The following is a 27,713-nucleotide window of genomic DNA, read 5'->3' as shown; positions in this document are numbered from 1 at the left end:
TTCCATCACCTTTACAAACTTTAGAATCAGGCTTTCTTGTCAGAGTGAGGGCCAGAGATATTCCATTCCCTCTTGTGCTGAGGATATTTTCTCTAGGCCTTCCATCTATAACACTGATAGTTTCCTGGAAAGGGATAGAAATGGATTATCCAGCCCTGTGCACCCCTCCACTAACGGAACAGATGGTAAACAGGCCCAGTCAGTCCAGATCACTACAGATGCCACGGGAAACTCCAGTCCATTTTTCCCATTTCTGTGTCTGGGACTTGGATGCCATATCTCCACACCCTGTGGGTGAGGCAGGGAGTGCAAGAGAGTACTCACCTGCTTTCTCCAATACTGTAGGCAGAAGCTTAGCCACAGAACTCAGAAACTGGTGGCTTACCTCCAAGAGGATGTCACACACTCCTCTGGTGGCCCTGAAGCAGCCAGGACTCAGCTGGCATCCCATCCCAGCTATTCACACACTCATTAACAAACATCACAGAGCCAGGCTTCCTCTGGCCTGGCAGTGGGGGGTCCATCTCCTAGAACAGCGATTTTCAACTCTTTTCATCTCCTGGCACACATAAGCTAATTACTAAAATTCTGCAGCACACCAAAAAATATATTTTTTGCCAATCTGACAAAAAAGTTAGGTATGATTTTGATTTATTTACACCAGACAGCTATTGTTTCGTTGGCTATTGTCATTTTTTTAATTGGACAATCTAAGTAAGGGAAAAGAGATCGGTGCCCATGACTAAATAGTCAGGTATTGCATGCTTTCAAAATCTTTGTGGGCCTGACCCGTGTGGCTCAGTCGGTTGAGCGTCCTCCTGCAAGTGAAAGGTCGCCAGTTCGACTCCTGGTCAGCGCACATACCTGGGGTTTTTCCCTCTCTTCCTTTTCTCCTGCCTCAGCCTGAGTTCCGGTTCTCTGTCACTTACTCCCTGTACAAACACTGTGAGATATCAGCTCTGAGCCTCAGTTTCCTCATTTGTAAAATAGGCTCAGCTCTCGAACTTAATTCGTTCTGGAAGGCTGTTGGAGAACCAAACTGTTCAAGACGGAAGATGTTTGAGAACTGAGGTGTGACTGTGCCTACCTCAGAGAAGTGGTGGGAGGTCTCACTGAGGCGATGCGAGTGGCACTAGCGCTGAGGCTGGCACTAGCTCATGGTAGGTGCTCGGCAGTGTAAGAAACAAAGACAGTGATGGTGACGTAAGTCTGACACAAACAAGGGAACGGAAAAGTTACTAACTGATAATTGCATAGGGCCAACTGACCCCCCTTCTTTAACCAGGCGAATTTAAGTTTTTTAAAAGTTCCCAGTAAAGGAGGGAGATACAGGTATCGTTATGAGCTATGGAATATACAAATGGACAATGGCCAACCTATACATAAAAATAGAACTTTGATCCACACCCTGTAGTAACAAGGCCAGAAAGCCAAGTACTAACCTTTGTAGCAATCAACCCAAAAGAGCCAGGACCTGATTAATAACTGACAGCTTCCCTAATTTTTGCCCCCACTTTCAGCTTAGGACTAACTGGATAAAGCCAAATATACACTCTGACCAATCATGTGGGGTGCTCCACTGCTATTTAACCCGCCTGTAGCTTCCCTGGGCCACCAACGTCCAATCAGAATATAACCGAAGTCTTCCTTTTTCCGACTACGAAGCCTTTCCACACCTCTCCCTGACTTTGAGTCTGCCAAGTGCAAGGAATGGTGGATGATCCCCTGCTATGTGCAGAAAGCCCTGGATAGCCTTTATTGTTCTGGTCCAGATCATCTTCATTTCCTTCCACCATACACATTTTTCAAAGAGGAAGAAAAGAATGCTTTAGGCTCATTATTATCAAAATTCAGTTGAATACACTGAAAAGCCAAAATGGTGGGGATGGGGAGAGAACTGAAAATCTGAGTTAATCTTGACCACCAAGTAGAATTGGGGCAGAAAATCTAACTAGGCAGAGATCCAGCTTGGATTATAAAAAGCTAGTTCATCAGTAAGATCAGTACTGACTCTAAAATCAGAAGCAAATGAAGAATTAATTAAGCACAAAAGTTTTGCTGTAACAATATGCAATGAGATCCAAAATGTATTAAATAGGAAGTTTCCTGCCAAGGAGAAATACAATCTTCCCTACTGGCAAAAGTCAGAATTTCATGACATCAGCCAGATAACCACAAAAGAATGCATCTTGTAATGCAGGCTGTCTCTGAGCTATCACGAGACTTTGCTCGCCCCAGCCAACTAACCACCATTCATCATTTACTGATTTAACAAACACATTCCATTTCATAGCCACACTTTTTTTAAGTGGACAGGCTGAATGGAGATATACCTAAAATACAAGCTCAGTGGTATGTCTCGGTTGGGTGTCATCCACAAAGCAAAAGGTCACTGGTTCAACTCCCAGTCAGGGCACATGCCTAGGTTTTGGGTTCAATTCCCGGTCCAGGCCAGTCCAGGCAGGAGGCAGCCAACTGATGCTTCTCTCACATAGATGTTTCTCACCCTCTCTCTTTCTCCCTCTTTTCCTCTCTCTCTAAAAAATAAATAAATAAAATATTTTTAAAAAATAAAATAAAACGCAACCTCTCCAGTTATATTTTTTCCTTCAATGTTGTGAGATGTATCTTTCTAAAACACTGTTTTAGCCCTGGCTGGAGTGGCTCATTGGATTGAGGGCCAGCCTGAGAACGAAAGGATCAACAGTTCGATTCCCAGTCGGGGCACATGCCTGGGCTGTGGGCCAGGTCCCTGACATGAGAGGCAACCACAAACAGATGTTTCTCTCCCTCTTGCTTCCTCTCTTCCCCTCTCTCTAAAAATAAAAAAGTTTAAAAAGTCTTCCTTTAAAATACAACAAATTAGTTGTTCATTGTTTTTGTCCAAACGAAATTTATAAATTTTAATCAAGCTACAAAAGAAATATACCAATATATGCACTATGGAAATTTTCAAAGAATGAAGATGAAATCATCACAATTCCAACATCCAAAAACAATCACTTCTGTATGCTAGGACACATTGGCAATGTATGTGACAGGGAAAAAAAGTAAACTGCTAGAATTTTTAAAAATTTCAATTTCCATGATGGTACATTATTGTTCAAAATAATTGCTATCCTATCCGGAGGGAGGGTAACACCTTCCTGCCACCTTGCATCAGCCTTGGTTATGTGATTATGTGACAAACTCCTTGTGGGAGGGTACATAGCTTCACCCTGTTCACCTCGAGATTGTCCATGACACTTGCTGTCATCCATGTGACGATAACAGAAGTGCTGTGTGCCACCCTTAAGCAGAAGCTTGAGGAGTCACCATGTAGTTCAGCCATGTTCTCTTCCTCTCTTCCATGGTAATAGTGCAGGAGAGAAAAATAATTTTCCTTCATCCTTTTAAGTTCTGGGCTGGGACCTGTCCAACAAAAAAGATTGAGAAAGGAAAAACAGAACAAAAAAAAATGTATTGGCATGCTGTTGGGGAGGAAAAGTAATTTTCCTCTCCTGTGGTAGGTTCTGAGACATGAGACACTAGGATGATGGCCCAGGCACAGGAGGTCACCAGGATGGAAAGCCCCAGGTGCCTACCCAGGGGCAAAACTGGGAAAGCAAGGACCTCGCCCCCAGCGTAAACTTTCCTCCCGGAGCATATTGCTGGTCACGTGGTTTGGACTTCCTCATCTTTCATATCACTGTTCCCGTAGTTTAGACCTCCCAATCTTTCCTCCCTAGAGATAACATCTAGGCCTCAGTGTGTTTTAGCTTGGGGGCCAGAAAAGCTGCCAAAACCAGACAAACAACACCATGGCTGATTTAGGAGCAGCTGCATTGATTAAAGACACCCTTGCCTGACACTGACCAATCAGTGGAGACCAAGACCCTGAAAGGACACACCTGGGAAGCTGATGAATAGTCTCATTAAACCTCCCCTAAGATTCTCACCTGCAAGAGAGAGCTAAAACCTGAAGGACAAAGGATCCAGGGCACACTCTGCCTCTGGGGAGCATGTCCGTGCCTCTGCCTTCTCCTCCTTCTTCCCCCACAGGTGTGTATCTCCTAACCTCTAAGGGACCCCATGAGACTTGCAACCAGGGGAGCGATGGGCAGTGGCAGCTCATCCCAGGCGAACCTGTCTCCAAGGCTCCCCTTTTCTCTGACTTCCCAGTGAGCAAAGGCAGCCCTGCCTAGGCTCTCCTGCTGTCTCTTCTATGCTAGGCCCTTCCTTGCTTCACTGTCCTGAGTGTGCTCTTGCTGTAGCCAATAAATTCTTGCTTTACTAAACTTGAAATCCTTCCTTCCAGAAGACAAGAACCGAGGTCTCATCATCTTGCCAGTAACACTATCTTTCTGAGTTTTTAGCCAAGACCCTATAACAAAGGAAAAACAAACAGCCCTGGCTGGTGTGCCTCAGTGGATTGAGCAATGGCCTATGAACTGAAAGGTCACTGGTTTTATTCCCAGTCAGGGCACATGCCTGGGTTGTGGGCCAGGTTCCAAGTAGGGGGTGTGTGAGAGGCAACCAATCAATGTTTCTTTCTCTCTCTCTCTCCCATCCCCTCTCTCTAAAAAACAAGTAAAAAATTTAAAACAAAAACAGACAAAAGTTTATTAACATGTGCACCTCATGTACACATGGGATGTACCAGGGAAGAAGAGTAACTCTTAGGAGTGGCTTAGGACTCAGGCTTATATCATCTTTCACTAAAGACAAAAGCTGTGGGGTGGCCAGTTATAAAAGGTAACCAGGGAGAGTAAGGTGGACAAAAATAAGGTTTGTTACGCAGATTTGAGGTAGTGCCTTCTTCATTGATAAGGGTTTAAAGTTGTCTCCAGAGATCAACTTGTGTCTTTTCCATAAAGAGAAGGGGCCAGCTTTGTAAACTTATGTTCTTTTTGCTTTTAGGAAAAATAGGGGGAAAGCAGAGAGCTTTTCTTCTATCTGCTTCTTCTCAATTGCCTTCAGTTCAGAATAATCCCTGTCAAAGCAGCCTATATTGCAACACTTTATCAGCATCCGTCTGGCTCTCAGAGTGAAGAAAACTCAGAGCAGAGCTACAGACAGACTACGATAGACATGTGACATGAGCAAGAACTGAACTTTAGTCACTAAACCACTGAGGCTTTTGGAGGCTTCATACTTGTAACGTAGTATAACTGTAACAAGTATATTATACACTGACTGATACACCCATGTCATCTGAATTTTCCTTATGTTTGAAGACCACTTCTATGCACTGAAAGAAGTTGTTTCAACTTATATTTTATATATTTATTTATTAAAAGATTTTATTTATTTACTTATTTTAGAGAGAGGGGAAGGGAAGGAGAAAAAGAGGGGGAGAAACATCAGTGTGTGGTTGCCTCTTGCACACCCCCTACTGGGGACCACAACCAGCCAGGGCAAGTCCCGCCCCCTTTAAAAACACCCAATAACACATAGTCCTGCCTCCCTGTGCCAAACCAGGCCAATTTCAGAATATGCTGCTCAGAGGTATGTCTCTCAGAAAAGCAGAAGTCTGCAGCTCAGCATTCCCAGTTACAGTTCAGCTCCAAGCATCTCTCATGAGTCTGGGTGGCTAGGCAGGTCCGCGCAGCACTGCCAGCTCTGCAACCATCCTTTCCAGGCAGACTTCCAGCAGACCTCCTGACCTCGTGACTCCCCTTTGACCTTCAATCCCTCTAATTTAAATGCTCAACTGGGAACTTCCTATGTGATCTCATATCTGGCCCTTCCCACGGTACATTAGTGTCTGGCATTAGTGTCCCCCATTTTTATCAGATTGCCTATATCTTTGACCCTCTTCCTGCTGCCACTTTAGTTAGGGCAAAAGTTCCCAGGGGCACACGGGCATTTGGTGAGGGCATCCTCCCCCTGGCTATGTCACAAGTCACTGTGCATTTTCGTAGTCACGTACACAATTCTGAAGCTTCCAAAATCTTCCTTTCAGAGAGGCACAGCTATTAACTTGCCTTTGCTATGCAATATCTTAAATGCTGTTCCATCCACTCTCCCTGCCTGTAGGCAGGGTTGTGAGGATGTTCTCCTATTATCAGTGGACCCATGCTCTGTACTGTTACATGGGGTCATGGACAATGGTGTGGGGATTGACTGTGGGAAAGGGGTAGGGGTCCTTGAGTGGAGGGGGGCAAAGGGGGAAAAATGAGGACAATGGTAATAGCACAAACAATAAAATATTTTTATTTTTAATTAATTTTAAAAAAATTTTTTTCTCCTCTAATTTTATTGTTATCCAAGTACAGTTCTCTGCCTTTTCCCCCCACCCCAGCCTAATCCCCAGCCCTTCCCACCTCCCTCCCATTTCCATCCCTCAATAAAATATTTTTAAATAATAAATTCTGGAAATTTAAAAATACAATCTAATATATATATTTAATTTTCTCAAGCCCTTCAAATACCTAACAAAATTCTGTAGACAAAAATCTTTCTAAACAGTTAAAACACACTAAATCTAAAGTTTACCTTATAAATTTAATAAATTATAACTTAAACATTTAAACATTGGTTTCGAATTTAATTACCTTAACTTCTGAATTTGTATTAATATTATGTCATACTCATCAGTCTCTTCACTCACCTTAAAAGGCAGAAAAACACACACAAAATACTGTAATAATCACAGACCTTATTTCTAGATAAAAATTCATTACTAGAAATAACAGCTTGTCAACAAAGGGGCTTTGAAAGTATTATCTTCTGGCAATAACAAGGTATTCCAGACCCTCATATTTCCTGCCTTGAAATGCAACGTGCCCCTCCCTAGGGAGCCCTCAGCCCTTCCTGGGTCTTTTGCCTGGAAGGTAAATCAGATGGGTCTGCAAAGCAGCCCCTAGAGGCCACAGAAGAAAAGCCAGTAAATTCACGATAAGCTTTGGTTCACATCCTTGAGATGTGAACCAAAATCTCAGGTGTTTAAGTTACTGAGGTCCAGTCTCTGTTACTCAAATGCAATTCCTTAGTGATATAAATCGTTATCCAAATAGAGAAGCCAAGAGAAAGCTCTACAAAGGAAAAGGAATTATTGGACTACACTGGGTGGGTGAGGTTGGTAAAAGAAGATGGGAAAGAGGTAGAGAGAAGTGGTGGGATTTGGCAAACTCTGAAAACAGAGTTGAAAAAACAATTGCATTTAAGTAAGGATTTTAAGAAGTTTACTTTTCTCTCTCACATACAAATGAGAATTAGAAAGAACAGTAACATCTATAGCAGCGATCCCCAAACTTTTTGGCACCAGGGACTGGTTTCGTGTATGACAATTTTTCCACAGACCAGGGTTGCGGAGGATGGTTTAGGGATGATTCAAGCACATTACATTCAAGCTCACCTTCCACTGTGCGGCCTGGCTCCTAACCACTCCCTAACCAGTCCAGTCCACAGCCCAGAGATTGGGGATCCTTGGTCTATAGGATCATTTGTGAGAATTATGCCAGATACACAAACATTGACTATCATCATTATTTAAGCTGGGCCTCTGAAGTGGATTAGAACTGGGGACTGAACCACCTTCAGAAATTCATTCTCTCCCCCTCTCTGCCCCGCTTTTTGCTTTCACAACTGCTCTACACAACTGTTTTAATTCTGTAGCTTCCTGCAAATTGTCTTTTCCCCTGTGTCCATAAAACCTAAAAGTCACTAACATCTTTCAAGTTTCCCACCTCCTTGGCTTGATACAATTGCCAGCCTACAGCTGTACTTTTTCAGTCCCAAGTCCAAAGTTCCAGAGAGGCTGAATGCCCAGCTTCGATGGAGAAGTCCACTCCTGATCAATTACTGTAGCTATGACAATTTGGGGGGAAGAACATAGCTGCTCCTGCTATACCAGGAGAACAATCCCCAAAGTATGGAGGGGGAAGAGCAGGCAGGACAGGGGAGCTGCTGTGCAGACAATGCAGTGGGCGAACCCTTCGGTACATTTTCTCTGAGTGGGCAAGTGTGCATGTGTTCTGACCAAGACCCTCACCTTGACCAAACTTTAGTCAGGTTCCTCTGGGTATTCATCTTGACTAGGCCCTGACCTTGGCCCTTCTATGTCCATCCTGTCTTTACTGTTAGGGTGGCCGGTGATGCAGGCTGTGAAAGAATTCACAGAGAAGGAAGGGTAGAGAGTAAAGTTTTTATTCACTCTCCAAGAAAGGAGAGGGACATGGTGTGGAGAGACACACCAGCCTTGAGGGGTGGGAACTTTGAACTTCTATTGGATTATACTTGGATTAAAAGACGAGGGGGCTTGCTGCTGTGTGGCCCTGGACTGTTGGGGCCTTGTAACAGAGGCTGCAGTTTGTTCCAGCGTTACCTTCTGCCTGTGGCTGCAGGGAGCAGTTAGTTCTTGCTTCCAGTATTTTCCAGTCCCGGGGACAAAAGCTCAGAAGAGTACAATGGCAGTCGTGTTCAACAAGGTCACAGGCCTGCTTGGCAAGTGGTGCCGCAATAGCAAAGGGCACTGGCTTTACCCTTTCACTTACCATGTGCCCGCATGGCCCGGTCTTAGTGAGATTCCCACCCCCCTCCACCCTTAAAATCCGATCAAGCTCCTCATCCCCCACCTTTGATGGAAAAATTCTTGGCCTACCTTTAATAAGAATCCCCTTATCTGGTGCCTCCTCTTTCAATTTTCCATCCACTGGACCCCCTCCCTCTGCTCGTTAGCTATAAATCCCCACTTGCCCTTGTTTTCCGAGTTGAACCTGAGCTCTCTGCCCTTTTACAAAACCCCTATTGCAACAGTCTTGAATAAGTCTTACCATTACAAAGGCTGTCAGAATAACTTTAATAGTTCATATACACAGGATTTGGATCACACTATATGTGTAGTTTTCTAAACTATTTATATAATAATACATCTGAAATATTCAATGAAGTATTTTTCAACACTTTTATTACTTATCATTGCTAAGATGCCACAAGTCAAATGTGACTTCAGAGGTTAAAATAATATTTGAGTATATTGGATTAAATGCTTTTTTTAAATGTGACCTTGGGGTCAAGATAAAGCTCCTTGTTAAACTCTCAGAAAATTTTAAGGAAATGCTTCTCAAATACTCCTGACTAGAAAAAAGCTTTCTAAGAATCTTAAAAGTGTACTTCCTAGTCTTCTCAGCTAGATAAAAGAGCGTGGGCAGAATTAGGGTATTAGCACATGCAGACCTGTTTTCCAAAGAGAAGGGGATGTATCTGGAAAAGGTGGCTGGAATGGTTTTTATCTAACTTAGTGAATACAGAGAAAACACAAGGTTTTTAAGAGAACTGCACTAACAAAAACACAGCCCGCTTGCACTAAACCAACAGTTCGAAAGAAAGTCACTGGGCTCCCAACCATTTAGGGCTGGGAAGCAGGCTGAGCAAACTATTCATCTGCAAATCAGGCCCTGTACCTGTAGTTAAGTTGGGGTGACCCAGAAGGTGGAGCTAAGAACCAAGTCAGGTCCAGTCACGGATGGCTGGTGTTTCCAGGGAGGGACCCCTGGGTGTGGTTCTGAGGGTGCAGACGTGAGAGAGACTAAAAAGACAAGTTACTGGTCTCTCCTGTGATCTGAAGTGCAATGTGAACAGAAAAATAGTAACTACAATAATCACTTTCAAACTGTGGGGATAACTATATGTAAAAGTTAAGTATGAGTAAGGTTTATTTATAATTAAGTGTCAAGTGCTTCCAATACATCAGGTAAGATGAGGACAATGGACACAGCACCATGGAGATTACCAATGACCCCGAAGGGCAGTTTCTGAGAAAAGGTGCATATGAAAGCCTTACTGCAGTTTAATTCAAGAGTGAATGGAAAAATGATGGTGATGGTAGAACATAGTTTTGGATCTTCCTGAATTTCCATGTTAAAAGGAAGCAAGTAGGCAGCACAACCCAAAACCCATGGATAACGTTTACAACAAAAAATGGTGAGCCCTAGAGCACATCTAGGATAAATGAAACATGGAAAGCCAACGGTATCTATCTGGGAAAAAACACGGTGGGGGGGGGGGGCGGCGGCGAGCAGGGAATGGAGCAAACACAAATTCAGAGACAGAAAGCAGAATGGTAGTTTCCAGGAGCCGGTGGGAGAGGAAAAGGAGGGATTGAGGTCGATGGGGCGGAGTCTCAGTTCTAAGCCAGACCAGCGCTGGAGACTGGTCGGTCGCACAGTAGGAGTGTACTTAGTAATACTGACTGTACACTTAAAAACGATGAAGACAGTAAATCCTGGCTATGTGATACACAAAAAAATTCAGGAAATTAACCTCATGAAAATGATTAGAATCATCAAGGTTAAATCCCGTAAAGATATTTTAATAAAAACATAAGCACTATACAATACTAGTACAGAAAATTTTAAAGATCTATGTACATGAAAGATATACCTACTATTGTTATGATGTCAATTCTTTACAAACTGATTGAAGGACTCAATGACATCCCAATCAACGGAATTGACAAATTAATTCTAGACTTTAAAGGGAAATGCAGAAGACCTAGAATACCCAAATACTGAAAAAGAACCACATTGGAGGACTCACATTACCTTCTTCAAAGACTTCCTCTTAACATTGGCTCGTGTGTCTCAGTGGATTGGGCACCGGCCTGCAACTGGAAATGCTGCTGGTTCGATTCCTACTCAGGGTTACAGGGCGGGGCTGTGCACCGGGTCCCCAGTTGGGGGCTTTTGGAGCAACAGATTAATGTGTCTCTCACACATCAATGTTTCTCTCCCTCTCTTCCTTCCTTCCTTCCTTCCCCCCTCTCTCTACATAAGTAAAAATCTTAAAAAGGTACTCTTTAAATAAAAAAGACTTACTCGCATAAGAATATTTAAAAAGGAAGCAGGACGAGGGAGCTTTCAGCCAGAGAGAAGCTAAAAAGCTTGGGTTTTCCTGTTTGTATTTTTGTTCTCAAGAACCACAAGATTCTAAAAAGCTTAAGAGAGAGCTGACTAACATTTGAGGGAAACATCTTGGAAAACACTACTTAAAAGATTTTAATTACAAATGTATCCAACAGAAAGGGAGAGAAAACAACATGTTTTTCAATGGAAAGTTTTATTACAGTACAGAATTAACAAGTTTTGAGTGTTCTACATAGGAAAAGACTGGTCAACTCAGACACTTCATAGAAAAATTAGCATTCACAAAACAAATATAAATCCATAGTTGCTTCTGTGACCAATGGGGGAAAAATTACTTAAAAAGTTACCAAAATTCTAACCACATCTGACACTTACAAATTTCAAACAGTAGATTTACCACATATATTACATTTTCAAAATTCTAATATTATAATACATAAGCACATAATTTGGCTACAGCTAATTGTTTCAGGAAAGTTAAAAAAATTAACAAACTTATGGCTATAAAATTTTTGTAGAGATTTTTTTGTAAAGTAAAAAAGACCCTTAAATCTTTAATTAAGGAAAACAAACAATCCTCTTAAATTTCTTATAAATAGCTCTCAAGACATATATTACACATCTGCTACAAGCTTTCTTTATCTGGAATTTGCCAGGATCCTTCACGCCAAAGGATTGCCTTCAAGAATTCTTCCATCATCCTACTCACATAAATATGAGTAAACTCCTACAGAAGTGAATTTAGACATATGCATTCTTAGTCTACCCTTCCCCAATTAAGGTTTTGCTGAAAGGATTTTACTTTAAAAACAAAAAAACCTCTTTGGTAAAAGTCACATATTTCCAAGGAACACCTCTGCAAATGATTTACTAACGAAGAAATGAGAGAAAGCTCTTGAGAATGGCTAGCCTTAATTCAGAAGATCTGTGTAAATAAATAGCTTTCTAATCCTGCAGAGTAGGTCTAACATTAGAGAGTCCATCTCTGCCTGAAATGCAACACTGTATCAAAATGCCTGAGTCTTTACAATTATATTAAAAATGGCAGGAACCATAGCGGCCTTCAGAACGAAGCCATAGGGAGTTAGTGCTCTTGGCAAATTAAGAAGAATGTCCTACAGAGAATTCCGTGAACCAAGTGGCTGCTGTACTTTCTCTGGTTAAAGAAAGCCCACTGTCCTCTCTGGGCATACAGTGTCTCAGCCCAAGGTCACACCCTTCTTAGTCACAGAATCAACCCTCTTTCATTTCGAGGAGGGGTAGAACACGAGTGCGCACCAAAATGAGAGGCTATCTAGAAAGGTAGTCAAGGGAGAAAAAAACCCAGGCATCTCAAATACAGGCTCTGGAAGTCCCTTTTTTGCAGATAAATGAAGCACCAATGGTAGTAAACTTCTGGCCAAAATGAAGCACATAATTTTAAAAGGCAGAAGGTGACAACTGGGGTCCATGGAATTAGCACGACACGGAGGTTTTCCACAACAAGGGAACCTCTGAGGAGCTAGAAATGAACAATCCGGTGTGGGAGACCCCTGCTGGCCATTGCTGATGGGCACCAGAACCCCAAGTCCCAGTAACCCTCCCCTCCCCTCCCACAGCTCCCGCGAACACAGTTCATCACACTGCAGAAGAGCTCCAAATACTTCTGGCGACCAATGCTTTCAAGCCATTTCCCAAAAGACTGTGAGAACAAAACCAAAACCGACAAAAACAAAATCCAGTAAGGACAAAGTAGGGTGTCAGAAAGCTTTGCTAGAAAAGTCTCCGGTCTTGAGTCAGATGACATGCCTAGGTATTCAGCAACACTCCCCAAAAGAAGCCCTTCCCCCACTTGGTCTTTTTACTCATGGAAATGAAAGGGGAAATTTTTTCCACGTCAGATGAATGGAACAGATGAAACATACAGAGTTTTAAAAACTTTTCCGGCTTTCATGACTAAAGGAATCTGACCAGCAGCTTCTAGGAACACCTTTTTTAAAAAATCATGTACAAAAAGATGTAGGAAGCCGAAGTCTATCATTAAAAAAAGAATTTATCAAATAACAGCATCATTATAGCAACTCAAAGCAATTGGCACAATTTTTCCAGTTTCTTAAACCACAATAGCACAAAAATGCAGGTTCTTTAAACCTGCATTTGAATGTTGACTCATCACCTGAGTATTATTTATTACAATTAATAATCACTAAAGTCAACTTACATGCCCACAGTCCTCAGAGTGTCCACGTGTCTCTTGATCATTCAGATAATCTTGAGTGAGAATAGAAACCAGGTGACTATAACTAGACTTGTGTTGGACCAAATTTTAGACAGGAACTTCAGGCCACAAACCAAGTCTTAGCATCTGGAAAGGGTGGGTTGGCTGGGCAGCTAAGGAAGGGAGCTCCTGGGCCCCGCCACTGGCGCCACTGGCAACGTTCTTTCCTTTGTGTCTCCCTGAGCTTCTTTCTGCAGGGGGAGGGGTCAACAAAGACCAGCCAAAGAATACATGGCCTTGTCAGCTTGACCTTGACCTGCTATAAGGACCAGTTCAAAAGTCACAAGGCTGGCTGCCAGACCCCCACTAACAGGAAGAAAACATAACAAAAGTAGTTGCTGATACAATGCCAGCTCTTGATCTGCCTCTCCTTGTGGTCTTCCCTAAAAGCCAATCTCACTTCCTCGGAGCCCTTTGTCACTGCACCCAGGGGCCTCTGCCAGGGAGCTGTGGCTACACAGACAGCCCACTATCAGCCTGTCCCCACCCACAAAGCTTACTCCCACAATGAATGACCTGCCACAGACATTCATTGTGTGGCTCCAGATTGTCCTTCACCCTCTCAGCTCAGTGCAGAGAACTCCTGGACTAAAAAAAAAGGCTCTTTTTCTCACAAGTGCTTTTAATAACTGAATCTCAAGACAATGTCATCAATGCAAGTTCCTAGAGGACTCAGCAATTGCATTTGTTTTCCTTCCTTGTTTTCTTAGGAGGAGGGCAAAAAAGGAGAAACAAAGAATTTGACTAATTTCCAAAGCCAGCCTTTTGGCACATGGAAGCTCAGCTTACGGGGAACCCAGTTCTGCCCAACTCAAACATACTGTAGGGGGCAGGACCGTCTCAGTCTCAGACCCTCTCTGGAAGGGAGGTGGAGGAGTCTTTCCATCCCGCACGACACACTACAGGGGCGTCCCCGTGATGTCTCCACTGGAGTCTCTAATGGACTTTCCATGGAGTCAACTCCTTCCTGACTCAGAACATCAGCACTGAAAATGGACTTCTTCTTGGGCGGCTGCCCAAAGTCTAACATCTCACAAGTATTACAAGCATTTAAAACATTTCTGTGGATGTTATTTATGACTTAATTAAGTACCCTCACAACCCGACTTTCCTTCTAAGTATATGTGGTGGTGTCTACAACTTGTACGACAGGCCTCATCCGGTCAGCTCCGTTTGAGGTGCTGCCTGTGACCCCGGCGTCCTCACCTCAGCACATCCACTCTGACAACTGCCACAGGCAGCAACAGTGCGGTGCTGCTATGGGCCGGGCATCGAAAGCCCTCTGCCTTTGCCATTCCAAAGGCCTCAAGGAGGAAGAGAAGCTGGGGGGCCGACCTTAACAACTGAAGCAGGGCGCAGCAGGCTTCAGCCTGGAAGCAACTTTTCAGGTAAGGTCCTACGGTATTATTACTATTAACAGCACAAACAAGTAAGAACTACAGCTCTCTATCGTTCAGACAAAGCAAACAACATGAATATTGTTCCATAATCATGTGAATAATTCCACAAACGAGAGTCATAATTACTGCAGTGACCTGGGTCAGGTGGTGACAACACAGTGGGGGGATGACACAGGTGGTAGTAGCAAATTGTGCTTTTTCACATTAGAACAAAGATGCTGATCCCAGAAAGGATGAGGAGACCTCTGGGAAGGGGTACGGAAGGACAACGGTAGAAGTGATTGCCAGCATCACAACTCCAAAGGGGGCCAGGAGGAAGCAGCACAGGGGCAGTTAAAAGCAGGGGCATCCTCTTGTGCCCTGTACTCACCAGGGGCCTGTGAGCAGGCTCCCGCAGGCTGAAGTGTGGGGAGGGGTCTGCATTCCATCAGGGGCTGAGGACTCAAGATTTGGTCCCATTTTCTATTCCAAGGGTACAAATGAGAGGCCACACAAGGGAAATGTCTACCCCTGTGAGAAGATGCTGTACTCCAAACTCAGTTTTGGTAAAAACATGCAGAAGAAAACCACTAGCCTAACTACTATTCCAGTTTTTAGGGGCAAGATACAAACAAAATATATGATCACTCAGGATCAGCCTAGTTGAAAATTTCACTTCTTTTAGGATAATCCTGTAGTTTCTTTTCAAATTTTAGAATTAAAAAGCTAATCAGGTGATTTTTTTTTTTTTTTGAAAGCCTTTTCGAGCACACTCCAGCCAGGGGATGCCAGCTTTTCGGAAAGTGCCGGCAACTGCTCGGACCCCCGGGACACTTGTTCAAAGGACGTCACTTCCAGCCTGCAGGCCCACCAAACCAAGGGGGCAGCTCAGCTCCTCACACGTAGAACTGCCGAGTAGGACAGCAGAGGGGAGCGACCAGCGTCCACAGGTACAAGAGGACACACATCCAGCAGGAGGCCATCTTGACCCAGAAGATGGACCAGCTCCCGCTGAAGAAGGTTTCGATGTTGGCACTTTCATAGCTGTGGAAACGAGAGAGTCACCCGTGATCATGGCTGGAAGAGAATAGGCGGGGAGAAGGTCTCTTCTACCACGTGTCTCCCTGCTTCTGCCCCTCTAGCCTTTCCTTTTTCCTACCTGCTGACTTCACATATAATTCACTCCTGTTTAAAGTGCACAACTCCATGGATTTTATTATGTCATAGACGTGTGTAACCACCACCGCAATCCATTTTAGAACACTCTCATCGCCCAAAAAGAAACCCTGCACCCTTCAGCCACCCTCCCGTCTCCTCCCCTCTCCCCAGCCCCCAGCATTCGCTCTCTACTTTTGGTCTTTATGGAGTTGCCTATTTGGGACATTTTCATTTTCATAAGGAATCATGGGGCCTCTTGGGGCTGGCTTTTCCCACTCAGCATAATTTTTTCAAGGTTTTTCCATGCTGTAGCACTTGTCAGCACTTTATTCCTTTTGTTGCTGAGTAATATTCCATTGTCTGGACACAGCACATTTTGTTCATCCATCATCAGTTGATGGACATTTGTGTTGTTCCCACTTTTCATCAATGATGCTGTTGTACATCATTGTGTACAAGTTTTTGTGTGGACACAAACGAGCTTTTTCTTCACTTGGGCATACATTTAGGAATAGAGTTGCCAGATCATATCGTGACTCTATGTTTACATTTTGAAGAACTGCCAAACTGTTTTCCAAAGCAGCTGTACCATTTTGCAATCCTACCAGGAATGTAAGAAGGTTCCAAATTCTCCATATCCTCAACAACATGTGTTATCGTCTGCCTGATTGATTATAGCTCCCTCCATTTTTTCTAAGCTTCTCAAGCCAAAAATTTCCAAGAATTCTCAAAGTATCACTGGGAAGCTTCAGAAGCTCCCTCCCTATTTTCTCCCTCAAGAGAACGGCTGGGAAGAATCCCCCATCCCTCTGTTTGAAACCGCCAACCCCACCATCCCCAGCCCAACATTATTCCTATTCCTCTTCCTCATTTCATTTTTCTCCCCTGTACTCACCACTATCTGACACACTGTGTCTCATTAGGATCAGGTCTCCCCCAACAGAATGGTAGCCCTGCCACCTAAAGCAGTGTGGCACACAGGAGCCACCCAATATTTGTTGAATGAATGAATGAATGAATGAATGAAAGACAATGAGCCTAAATGTCCATCCCACGTATATCCCAATTTATAACAGACTATGACCCAGCAGAAACTTTGGATCGGTCAAAGAATAATCCAGAAAGAATCTGTATGATTACAAAAGAATCTCTATGCTGCGACAGGGAAAGTCAGGTGTATCATATAATATATAAACTACATTATCTTATTAACCAATGTCACCCCAATAAGTTTAATAACATTTTTAAAAAGCAGATGATTCCTTGAGAATTCCAAGTGCTTCCTCCATTCCTATTATTAATACTCTGTTCTCCAAGACTGCCCATAAGGAGTTAACATTCCTTTCTTTTAACTTGCAGTAACTGTGGCAAGTTCCAGGGTAAAGCATGCTGCTAGACTGTTAGGAACTTGAACTATTGCTGTAAAGGTGAGGACAGCTTGACTTCGAAAACAGTTTAGTTGTGTCCTGGAGATCTGAATTTCGGCATCTTGAAGAATAGGACTTCGCCCTGGCTAGTGTGGCTCATGGACTGAGTGCTGGCCTACGAACCACAGGGTCACTGGTTCGATTCCCAGTCAGGGCACATGCCTGGGTTGCAGACCAGGTTCCCAGCTGGGGGCGCATGAGAGGCAACCACACACTGATGTTTCTCTCCCTCTCTTTCTCCCTCCCTTGCCCTCTCTAAAACTAAATAAATAAAATCATTAAAAAAAAAAAAAGAATAGGACTTATACTGCTTTTTTAAAGACTGTCCCTTCTGAAACATCTAAGGAAATGGGCCACTCACTTGAACCAGTTCGTGACGGTCATCATCACATAGAGGGAAGCCAAGAAGAACACACAGTGGAAATAGGAATAGCTATAGACGGTGCTTTTCTTTTCGTCATAGATGACGCCCGGTCCTTCTTTCATGTTCCGCTGCTCTTCAGTGTCTGCGAACCATAAAACCAGCACAAGCTCAATGAGCGACCACGTGCACGCTGACCACTTTAGCAAAGACACACTCATTTCATCCCAGGGGTGGTTCAGTAGAAAAGGTGTCAGAAGCCACTTGTACCCTCAGGCAATTCCCATCTATGCCCTCAGCACAAATCCCCAGCCCACCCCAGGACCTTCCTGAACAGGATTAGTTACCTAACATCGCTCTTATTTTAATAGAGCAGAAGAGAGCCATTAAAAACACAAAACTTATTATAAGCTCCAAAGAAAGTGAGAGAGAGAAGACCAGGAGTTGGTAAGGGAAAGAGATGGTCCAAACAAGGTGTCAGGACTTCTCGGTATTTTCCAAACTTTCATTCCTTTAAAAAATATACTTTTTGCTTCTCTAAATCTCACTGTACCCATTAAACATGAGCCAAGATATTAGACTAATTTCTCACCTGCCAGAATACCAACACAAACAAGCAAAGCCCAGCAACCCTTTGAGAAGAACGTGGAAAGTACGCACACAGTAAACGGGCTTTAAAATAAAAGTTTCCCCTTACCATTCAGTTATTTGTACCTGAATCCCAAATGTCTACAGACTGGAGCTACAAGTGTGGAGGGCCACACAGATACACAGGGGAAAGTTCTCTACTTACCTTCTCCATAGGGACCGAAGCAAAAGCAACATCGAGCCACCTGGAAGAGCAAAACCAACAGTCAGGTGGCTTGCTTTCTGCTTGTCTCTCTCCACATCACTAAAGCACTAAAGGCCACTGCATGCCAAGCCTTCCCCCTCTGAGTTACATCCCAGGCCCTGAACTTTATCCCTTCAGAAGGTTTTGTCTAAGCATCTCTTCTTCCCAGATGCTCTGAGTGCCAGTGATGGGAAATACAAAGGACATCGAGGTGAAGATCCCCCTCAAAGGTGTGCACTCAGTTTCTACAACTACTGTGAGCCAGCAGCTCCCAGGCTTTGCCCAGGGGCAGAGTCACCCTGCCAGGGAGCAAGCCCTTCCTGGGCAGCCCACAGGAGTGAGTGCTCACAGCAGGTGTGTAAGGGAGCAGCCACTGGCCCCTGTGTTATCTATTTACAGTTGAGGAAACTGAAGTCAGGCAGGTTAAATAATTGGCCTGAAGTCACATCATTAGCTTAGTGATGGAGCTGGGACATGAATGCAAGATGGGAACTGCAAGGTCCACGATTCACAGGAAGCAGCAGGTAGCACGTGATATCTAGGAGATGGTGGAGCCGACGGTATCAGACATGGTAAAGCAAAGGTATCTGGAGCAGGAGGCCCACCCAAAGTTCCTATAAAAATCAGGCTGCTCCACTGGCTGCCTCTCTGGCCGGGGACAGGAATGGGTAGGATGCTTTCCTTTGAAGAGTCTTTGTTAACTTTCAAATTTCATACCATGCATCTAACCTGCTCAAAATAATACACATAATTTAACAAATATCAGGGTATAAAAAATAACTACATGATTCCAGAAGGACTCTAGTAAACAAATAAGAAAAACTACATCTACCAAGACGGTCTGGGAAAGGCTGTGTCCTTGGCACTTTCTGGCTGATAATATTTCTACTACAAAGAACACTGAGCCAGGGACAAGGACCTGTGAGCTTGAGCCATTGTCCCATTTATACACCTCAAGGCCACGTCTCGTTTCCCTCTGAAAGGGAATTTGTGATAGAGGGACTGGCCTTGACAGAATCTTGGATGAAGGGACACAGACTCACTAATTCCTTCAGGGGACCCAACAGATGATGTACTAGGGTCCTAGTTCTTTTGAAGTTTAAGTTCCCAAAAGAAACTAACTCTCTTTCAAAGGTGTAGCCTGTGAAACGTGATGCAAAAAGAGCAAACCAACTTCTATCCCGCGTGCTCTCCATTTCCGAAGGAAACTCTGGGCCTTTCTCCTCAGAATAAGAAAAACAGCCTCTCTTAAATCTTACTGAGAGTCATGCTGTTCTTTGCACTTTATTTACCTCTGTGCACAATAGGGATATTGAAACCACAGGTACCGCCTCTGCAGGTGGTCACCCAGTCAGTGGAGAGAACAAACGCCTGCCTCCTAGAGACCAGGCTCTTCTGTATGACAGGCAGTGAGCTATTCAGACTCAGCACAGTTTTCTCCCTTTTTTTAAGTGACAGAAAGAGCTGGGGAACGATACTGGCAGACTGACAACCCTTCATAACAGTTCACTCTCTCCAGGTGCAGGAAAGACCATCCCCAGAGACGTAGCTGCAGAAGAAAGCGCCCATCAGATATACCAGGGCTCTTAAACCCAGGAAAAGCCAATAGGATGCAGCCAGGTCAGGATGCCAGGCAGGGTCAGCAGCCCAGCCAGGCAGGAGACAGCAGTCGAGCTCCAGGGTAGAAGTGGTTAGCAACTCGGGCTCTGGAGCCAGAGTGCATGGCTTACATGCGGGTAAATCAACACTTTAAATGACTTTGCAAAATGGAGATAAAAAACTCATTGGGTTTTTATGAGGATTAAATGAAATGGTACATGCAGTGCCTAGAACAGCGCCTGGAACAGAGCAAGTGCCACAAGTCTTGGCGATCACTGGAACTTTCCATTCTTGGGGTCAGGGCTGAGTCTTCTCCTGGCTGCCTCCATCTGGTTGGGCCTTTTTAGATCTTGGTGGATGTCCCACTGAGGGCCCCAGAGAGACTTTTGCACAAGTAATAAGACACTCTGCTGAGTGATTGACACCTGCCAATCACCATGATTCTTTGGACACCTATTCACAATTCTTTACCCGATAAAATGCCCACCTGATGGAGCTGATGCACTTCAATAAGCTAATGTACAGTCAAGCGCTCAGCTGTGTGGCACACAGCAGGTGCTGGTCCCTTCCCTTCTCCAGCGTTCTCTCCTCTCTCAGAACAGCTATTACATAATCTCTCTGCTATGCTACATGTGGAGGGCACAGACAGGTGTAAGACAGAGAAAAGGACTAGAAGTTAAACACACACACACACATTCCATTTATGAAAAGAACAAAGCCACTCAGGACTCTGGTGGGAGGTGGGCGGCAGGAAGCCACACAAGAGGCCCATTTTGTTGGGGAAAAATCAAGGATTTTAATTCCATAGTCTATACAGGACATTTTTTTGTACAAAATTTGTATTCTTGGGATCAGGGAATGCAGATCAATAAAAATGCAAATAAACATAAAAAGCCTTTCTGGAAAAATGGGTCTTCTGAGATAAAGCAGGACAAGAAAAGGAAGTGAACTTACTTCCAGTTCAGGAGCTGCGTATCGCCCCTGCAGAGCATCAGAACTCGATCTCGTTGTCGATGTCAAACTAGGAAACAAACCAAAAGGTCCACAGAGCACGTTAATGTGTCGTATCACATCGAAGGGAGCACAGGGCCCCCCGGGCCAGTGCTCCAGCGAGGCTCACTAACCCTCCAGTTCTCACAGCTTGGACAAACGTCGTCTACTTCAGTGTCCACTTTACACCCAAACTGGCTGACCAATTCGAGAGCTGATGTCGTTTTACGTGAATTGCGTTAGAGCACTTTGTGCAAAGTGAAGTTTGTAAAGAAATATGATGTCTTTTGCCCCACAATCTTGGTTTTCCCTCTTGGTTCCTTTTCTCCCTTAAATGCCAAAAAAATTTTCTGATTTCACTTTTCCTGTTCCCTTCCCTCTGACTAGTCTCACTCGGAAGGGATCTAGAGCAATGAAAGAATGCTGAGATGGAATAAAAAGCAAGGGCGTGAAAAGCACAGGCCACAGTTATTACTGAGATAATCCGCCTAGAGCAGAACAAGGTTCTCTGTTTAGAAATTTAATATAGAGTAGTTGTCAGTGAGATTAAAAAAAATTCTCCAGCCACTTTCCTTACACCTTGAGAGGTAAAATGTTATAAATTTTGACTTGCAGGGGTAAAAGGGTATTTACTGTTCCTGGGAAAAAGGAGGGAACATTTTAAGCAAATAGAAATATATGCAATATTTAGGGTCCCATCCAACCGTATGAATTTGTTGAGCTAATATTTACTGAAGGCCTGCCATGTGTCAGGCCCTGTTCTAAGCACTGAAGACTCAGTGAAAAAGACAGCCCTGGCCCTCACACAGCTTCTGTGCTAGCACAGAGGCATGTGTGTGTGTGTGTGTGTGTGTGTGTGTGTGTGTGTGTGTGTCGGGAGGTGTTGGCTAGTGGAGAAGCAGGAATTGACAGGCCCTTTTCAACCAAATAAACCGTGTGAGGCCACACTACCTTCTCTTTTCACTCTCAACCTCTTTCCCAAGGGGAGATCAATGAGATGCAAATACACAATAAAAAGACTTAGTCATAAAAAGGTCCTCTGGGATCCCAGCACATTGCTTCTTTTGTGGTCCATGGAAGTCCAATAACATCAGTTTCTTTTTTTTCAAGGTTTTATTTATTTACTTTTATAGAGAGGGGAAGAGGGTGAGAGAGGGAGAGAAACATGAGAGAAACAATCAGTTGCCTCTCACAGGCTCCCACTGGGGACCTGGCCCACAACCGAGGCATGTGCCCTGACTGGGAATCAAACCAGCGACCTTTCAGTTCACAGGCTGGCCCTCAATCCACTGAGCCACACCAGCCAGGGCGAATAACATCACTTTCATTTCTGCTTTGAAGAGATGGACGTTAATCAAGGCCCACTCCACTCCCACTTCCTGACTCTGACCTTGGTCAGAGGAATGACAGATACATTTCAACGGCTGTACACCCACGAAACATATACTCCTTGCTCCTGCATCTAAGAGTGTGCTACATTTTGCCCTGGCTGGTGTGGCTCTGTTAGTTGAGTGTCATCTTGCAAAGTGAAAGGTCACCAGTTTGATTCCAGGTCAGGGCACATGCCTGGATTATGGGCTCAGTGCCCAGTTGGGGCACACACAAGTGGCAACTGATTGATGTTTCTCTCTCTCTCTTTCTCCCTCCCTTACCCTCTCTCTGAAAAGAAGAGAAGAGAAGAGAAATGAAACCTATTTATACTCATAAGAGTGTGCTATATTTTGTGCCTGTGAATTATGACGTAATACAGTACACATTTTCCATGGGGGAAAATAAAACTTTCAATTTTAGGAAGAGATCATTGTATGAAATTTTCATCTGAAAGATATTCATACTTCAAAGAGGGTAGGATAAACATTCCATTTCATAAATTCTTTGTAATAAATGGTTTCAGAAAAACAAAGCTTTTGACTCTGGCACTTTTATGCTTCATTGCCACCATCAGAAAGTACTAAACAGGGAAACTTTTACCCTCCCTTCTAAAAATACCTATGTTCAGTTCATTAGTGACATATGACCTCTATATTACTGGAAAATAAGGTCTTTATTCAGTCACGGCCTTTCCCTGTAAAACACTCTTACTGGAATTATCAAGAAAATATTTTTACAAGCTCCTAAAAAGCATAGGAAATTCTTACTGTCTGCAGTCTGGCCTCAACTGACCCAGCAGCACGAGACAAGCTGTTGTACAGTAATTCCTGGATTATCCATGACCTCCCGTCCCCTAGACCTAAGGAACAGGAGATGTTAACCTGGCCTTCCCGGGGGACGTGAAGGAGACTGAGAGATTCGCTGGGACAATGCTTGGCCTACAGAGAATGTCCAGTACACCACAACATTGTTGCCGTATCTGGGCCCCGTCACAAAAAGCCGGCAGTGGCTTACAGTCGGTGTGACGCCCCAAAACATAAGACACCCGCTGTGCTCAGGCCCAGGAGCCACTGCCATGCCCACTGCCTCTTCCACGTTGGCAGAGGGCTTCCAAACACAGGTGCCTTCTGCACCCACTTTAGTAGCCTTCGGAACTGGCCGAACATTCCCAGATTACAAAAAATCTCTAAAAACTAAGTCCAGACCTTCCTATTGAAGACCATAGATTCCGCTTCCCTGATGAACTTACAGGACAGGCCTTTGTGAGATCCCATACTATTTCCCAGCCTTTGTGTGAGGAAGTTCAATTATGTTCCCACTGTACCGTATAATTGGTGACTCACAGCTCCCAAGGGAGACCAGAGTCCTGTGTGAACTGGGGACAGGCCTCAACATGCCCCTGAGGCAGGGACATGAAAATTCCTAGCTGGTAGGTTAGAGAGTGCCAGGGTTCCCAAAATAAAGATACAATAGCCAGCCCCCCTTTTCCCTTAAATTAGAGCATCAGGCTTAGAACACACCATGAGAATATACCCCTCTTGATTTACCCACTTTTTCTTTGTAAGCCAATCTCTAATGCCAACTTACCAACCTTGTATGTACCACATTGCTGTGAATGTCCCATTTTGAACTAGCAAGTCTGATATTTTATAAAGATTCTTAACTTTTCCAATTTTGTATTTAGTTATACTTAAGGGAAAATATAATTAGTTATGTAAGCTGTCTAGGAACTTGAAGTAGCCAGGGAATGTTTCGTAGCACAAGTGCCTCCTGATAATATAATTATGCTAGTCATCTAGCTTATCTTTCTACCTCAGTGAAGAACAGAACTATTATTCCAAGCCAAAGCAGGGGGGAAAAGTGACCTTTCTCTCCAAATACCCTATCAAGAGACCCAAGGAAAGGTGTCCCAAAATTGGGGGTGGAGAGCTACAGGAATAGGCTCCATGCCTCAGTTTCCTTTTATGTACAGTGAAGGGATGAACTTCATTGACTCCAGGATCCTGTCCAGTCTGACAGCTTGAACTTGAAACAAATAGAACAATAATTTCAAAATCCAGAGACCAAGGAGGGAATTAAGGAGCAGTTGGGAGAACCCAGGGCCTGTCATAGCAAGAATCCAGGCCTAGGAGGGGGTGGGGGACCGGCCTACAGAATGAGCCACTGGGGATCTCATGCATGGGGTCCAGGTTGCCACACTCCTCCACCACAACAAGGCCTGGGTGCAGCAGAAGAAGAGGGTTCTGGAGAAAGAGCAGCCTCAGGCAGGAAGTCAGGGAGTGAGATTTGGCTGAACCCTTCTTCCAAGCTGAGACAACAAAAAAGTAAAAATATATTCCTGGTGAGTGTGTCAGAAGCAGGACTTGGAACAGACACTGAGGCTGGCAGTGATCATGAGAGCCCTCAACGTGTGCTGGGGGGGCATGCTATGCTGGCGGGGGGGTGGGGGCTCCTGTACATGTACAGGGAGAAGCCAGTGCAGTGAGCCTTCTATGGCCTTACAGAAAAGTCTTCCCAGCAGCCTTGGACTTTCATTGAAAATGGGCGATTTCTTCTCCCGTTAATGTACACCCTACCCAGTCTTTGGGTTTCCTACAATTTCTATCAAGAATTCTAGAAATTCTTGCAATTGTGCTCAAATGACAGTTTCTACCCAGCCTCTTTTTGTAACGTCTTCCAAACTTTCATTCCTCCCAGTCTGGGAGGAAAACATAAACTCTAGGAGCCAAGAATTGAAAACCTCCTGATTGGACTGCCTCCACCCCTAGCAGAATTCCCTTTTTTTCCAGGCCTTATTTGGCCTGAACTCACTTCCCAATGAACTGACTCCCCTAGAGATGCAGTGGATAATAGCAGCAAACCTCCATCACCCTGCCCTGCGCTGGTGTGGTGCTTCACACGGACAGTGCGTTACACAAACACTCGGGCACCACCGGGCTACTAGGTTTCCCCACTCGCTGTGTGGTTCTGTTTCCCACCTCCTCCTCCACTGGGCACTATGCTTTTGCAGTTTAATTACTAGCACTTGATAGATAACGTTTACTACTGGCATTTATACAGATTTTAAGTAGCAGCTGTCAGCTTTGGAAATTATCTTTTGGGGACTATCAGCCTAGACCATACCAACCTTCCCCTACGGTGCCTCTAAGGCCCAGGAGCCGGGATGTTTTATTTATCATCACTCACTCAAGGACGGCAGTGGGAACCTGGCAGGGTAAAAATTCTGTGCTGCAAAATAACGCCATTTACGGCAACTCTATCAGCATACTAAGCAGAATTTTTTTGCCAACTTTCCATTGGTAGGTTTAAAGCAAATCCAAGCCTGGTTTTTCTGAGGGGCAAACATTCCTTTTAGGCATCTAGCAACCCACAAGACACAGGATTTTACTCTTTCAAATATCTTTACAATTTTTTCCTTGTTTTAAAAATTGATTTCAGAGAAAGAGCAACATTGATTTGTCGTTCTACTTACTTATACATTCATTGTTTGATTCCTGTATGTGCCCTGACCCGGCATCGAACAAGCAACCTTGGCGTATTGGGACAAAGCCCTAAGCACCTGAACTACCTGGCCAGGGCAGTTCTTTTCTGATAATAATAATAATTATCATAATTATAATAATAAAATGCTAGCTCACTGTAAAAAAATATCTTTTTTAAAGAAAGTAAAATAAGAAAAAAAAATTACCTTACCACTATTACAAGTTTGGTTTATTTTCCTTCCAAGATTTTTTCTATGTATGTAAACACAACTATATTTTATTTTTTAAATGGAATACTCTATATTTACAGTTTAGTAATTTACTTTATCCTCATCCGACTTAGCAGTATTTGCATGCCAGGTCAGAAAAAAACTGAGTGAGAAATGAAATTAGCCATATCGCTGCCATTTCCCCCTAAACCCCAACAATAACAGACTCCGGAAGAAAGTGCTTGCTCAAAAAAGGCCAAGAGCTGAGAATTAGGATTTAAAACTTGGATGTCTTTATGTTTTTCCTGAAAACATTCATGGACTTGGGCCCGAATCCAATCTATTTCCTTTTATACTGTAGGTACTCACCGTAGTGAGCAATTGTGGGATCAATAAAAATCAAAGGCCAGAAAGTGGCCACCATGCGTGGAGGAGGTGCTGTTCTGGACGTGGCCACGGTCTGTTCCACACACTGGACCCAGGCCAGAACGGAGTTTGCTTTGTGCAAACCCCCCTTAGACACTGTCTGATTGTAATTAATCTTCATTCTGACGTAAATCAGAGCCCTCCCTTGCCTCCTGCTATGTGCTGGTCCCTGGAACAGGTTGTTCTCCCGACCTGGTCACGCATGTAAAATCATTTCCGTGCCTGGTGGTATTCGCGCACTATCCCCCCCTTTACCCTATACAATTCTTCGGCACGTGCCAAGAGACACAAGGGTCCATTCTGTCTTACAACCACCCAACACGTGCCTCATATGTGAGTCTCCCTTAATAAACTCTACTAATTACCAGACTGGAGGGGCCAGCCTCTTTCTTTACTCTTGCCCTGCCCTCCATTTACAGAGGAAGATTTTCAGTCTTGGGGCTTTTCCCTGGGTCTTTGGGTACTATACTAACACCATGGTCCCTGCTAGTGCAACAAGGAGATTCTGTCACTATGTCAAAACCAGAGTGAGCATCGATGTCACACATCCTTCATCCTAACAACCACTTGCAACACAAGCAAGCATTTTATGGCTAGATGCACGATTCGGAACAAGTACTTGGTCCCCCTCTAGCATCAACAGGTGTGAGAAGCTGTAGGAGAAAATGCCAACTTGCTCAGAAAGACGTTTTATTTATACAAGATATCACCAGCAGCCTTGTTTCGTTTCAACCAGAGGAAGATTATAATGTGCTTAGGACAAGTTGAAATTTTTATATACTGAAACATGACAAATAAAACCTAAAACACAGAAGGAAAACCTAAACATGAAAAGGTTACTGTCAAAGGGAATCTTAATTATCAGTGAAATAACTACCCCAAAAAAGAAATGAACCATTTCCATCCTTTACTTCTCTCTGCCCGGCAATCTTTTAAACATTTTCACGGTGGAACAAACCCCACCATAAGCATCTGAAGTGCGGCCTGCTCATATAGCACACCTACACTTGGAGACTATCTGGCCTCCTTCACAGCACTGTGGGTTTAGCATAACGAGAAAAGGGGAGTTTCCTATCTTTCCTGGACCAGGCACAAAATGAAATGACTGTGTATGTAGTGCTCTGAGCTTTGCATCAAGAGAAGAATGAATATTATATCCCTTGGATTAGAAAGTCTCCCAAACATTCCAGCACAAACCATCTCTTCCTCACTCTGTGTTCCCTTGCCCTCCAATAAAGCTTTAGCAAGTGGCAGTCTTTTAAAGGGGTGCAAACACCCTATACTTATTTACCTCATATAAATACAAGCAAGGCAAAGAAAGTCCAAACACCTATTATTTCTATTTTCCTTCTTCCTCAGGTGTTTGTTTTGCTGC

General features: G+C 43.9%; 1 protein-coding gene across 3 annotated transcripts in view; it reads right to left on the bottom strand.

The window, feature by feature from the left end:
- Nucleotides 1-2,898: 2,898 nt before the first annotated feature.
- SERINC5 (serine incorporator 5) overlaps nucleotides 2,899-27,713 on the bottom strand; it is a 97,418-nt gene continuing 72,603 nt past the window's right edge. For 2 of the 3 annotated variants that reach the window (XM_024563498.3, XM_053912230.2), the window contains exons 9-12: nucleotides 20,815-20,881; nucleotides 18,223-18,262; nucleotides 17,430-17,574; nucleotides 11,022-15,527 (exon numbers count right to left, since the gene is read on the bottom strand). In XM_024563498.3, the coding sequence (XP_024419266.3) occupies nucleotides 15,380-15,527; nucleotides 17,430-17,574; nucleotides 18,223-18,262; nucleotides 20,815-20,881 (400 nt within the window). In that variant the 3' untranslated portion in view covers nucleotides 11,022-15,379. Of the gene's footprint in view, nucleotides 3,412-11,021; nucleotides 15,528-17,429; nucleotides 17,575-18,222; nucleotides 18,263-20,814; nucleotides 20,882-27,713 lie in introns of those variants that run through there. The other variant, XM_024563499.4, reaches the window with a different exon arrangement.

The sequence above is a fragment of the Desmodus rotundus genome, chromosome 1 (assembly GCF_022682495.2).
Source record: "Desmodus rotundus isolate HL8 chromosome 1, HLdesRot8A.1, whole genome shotgun sequence".
NCBI classification, from domain to species: domain Eukaryota; kingdom Metazoa; phylum Chordata; class Mammalia; order Chiroptera; family Phyllostomidae; genus Desmodus; species Desmodus rotundus.
This window is presented reverse-complemented; position numbering and strand designations above follow the sequence as displayed.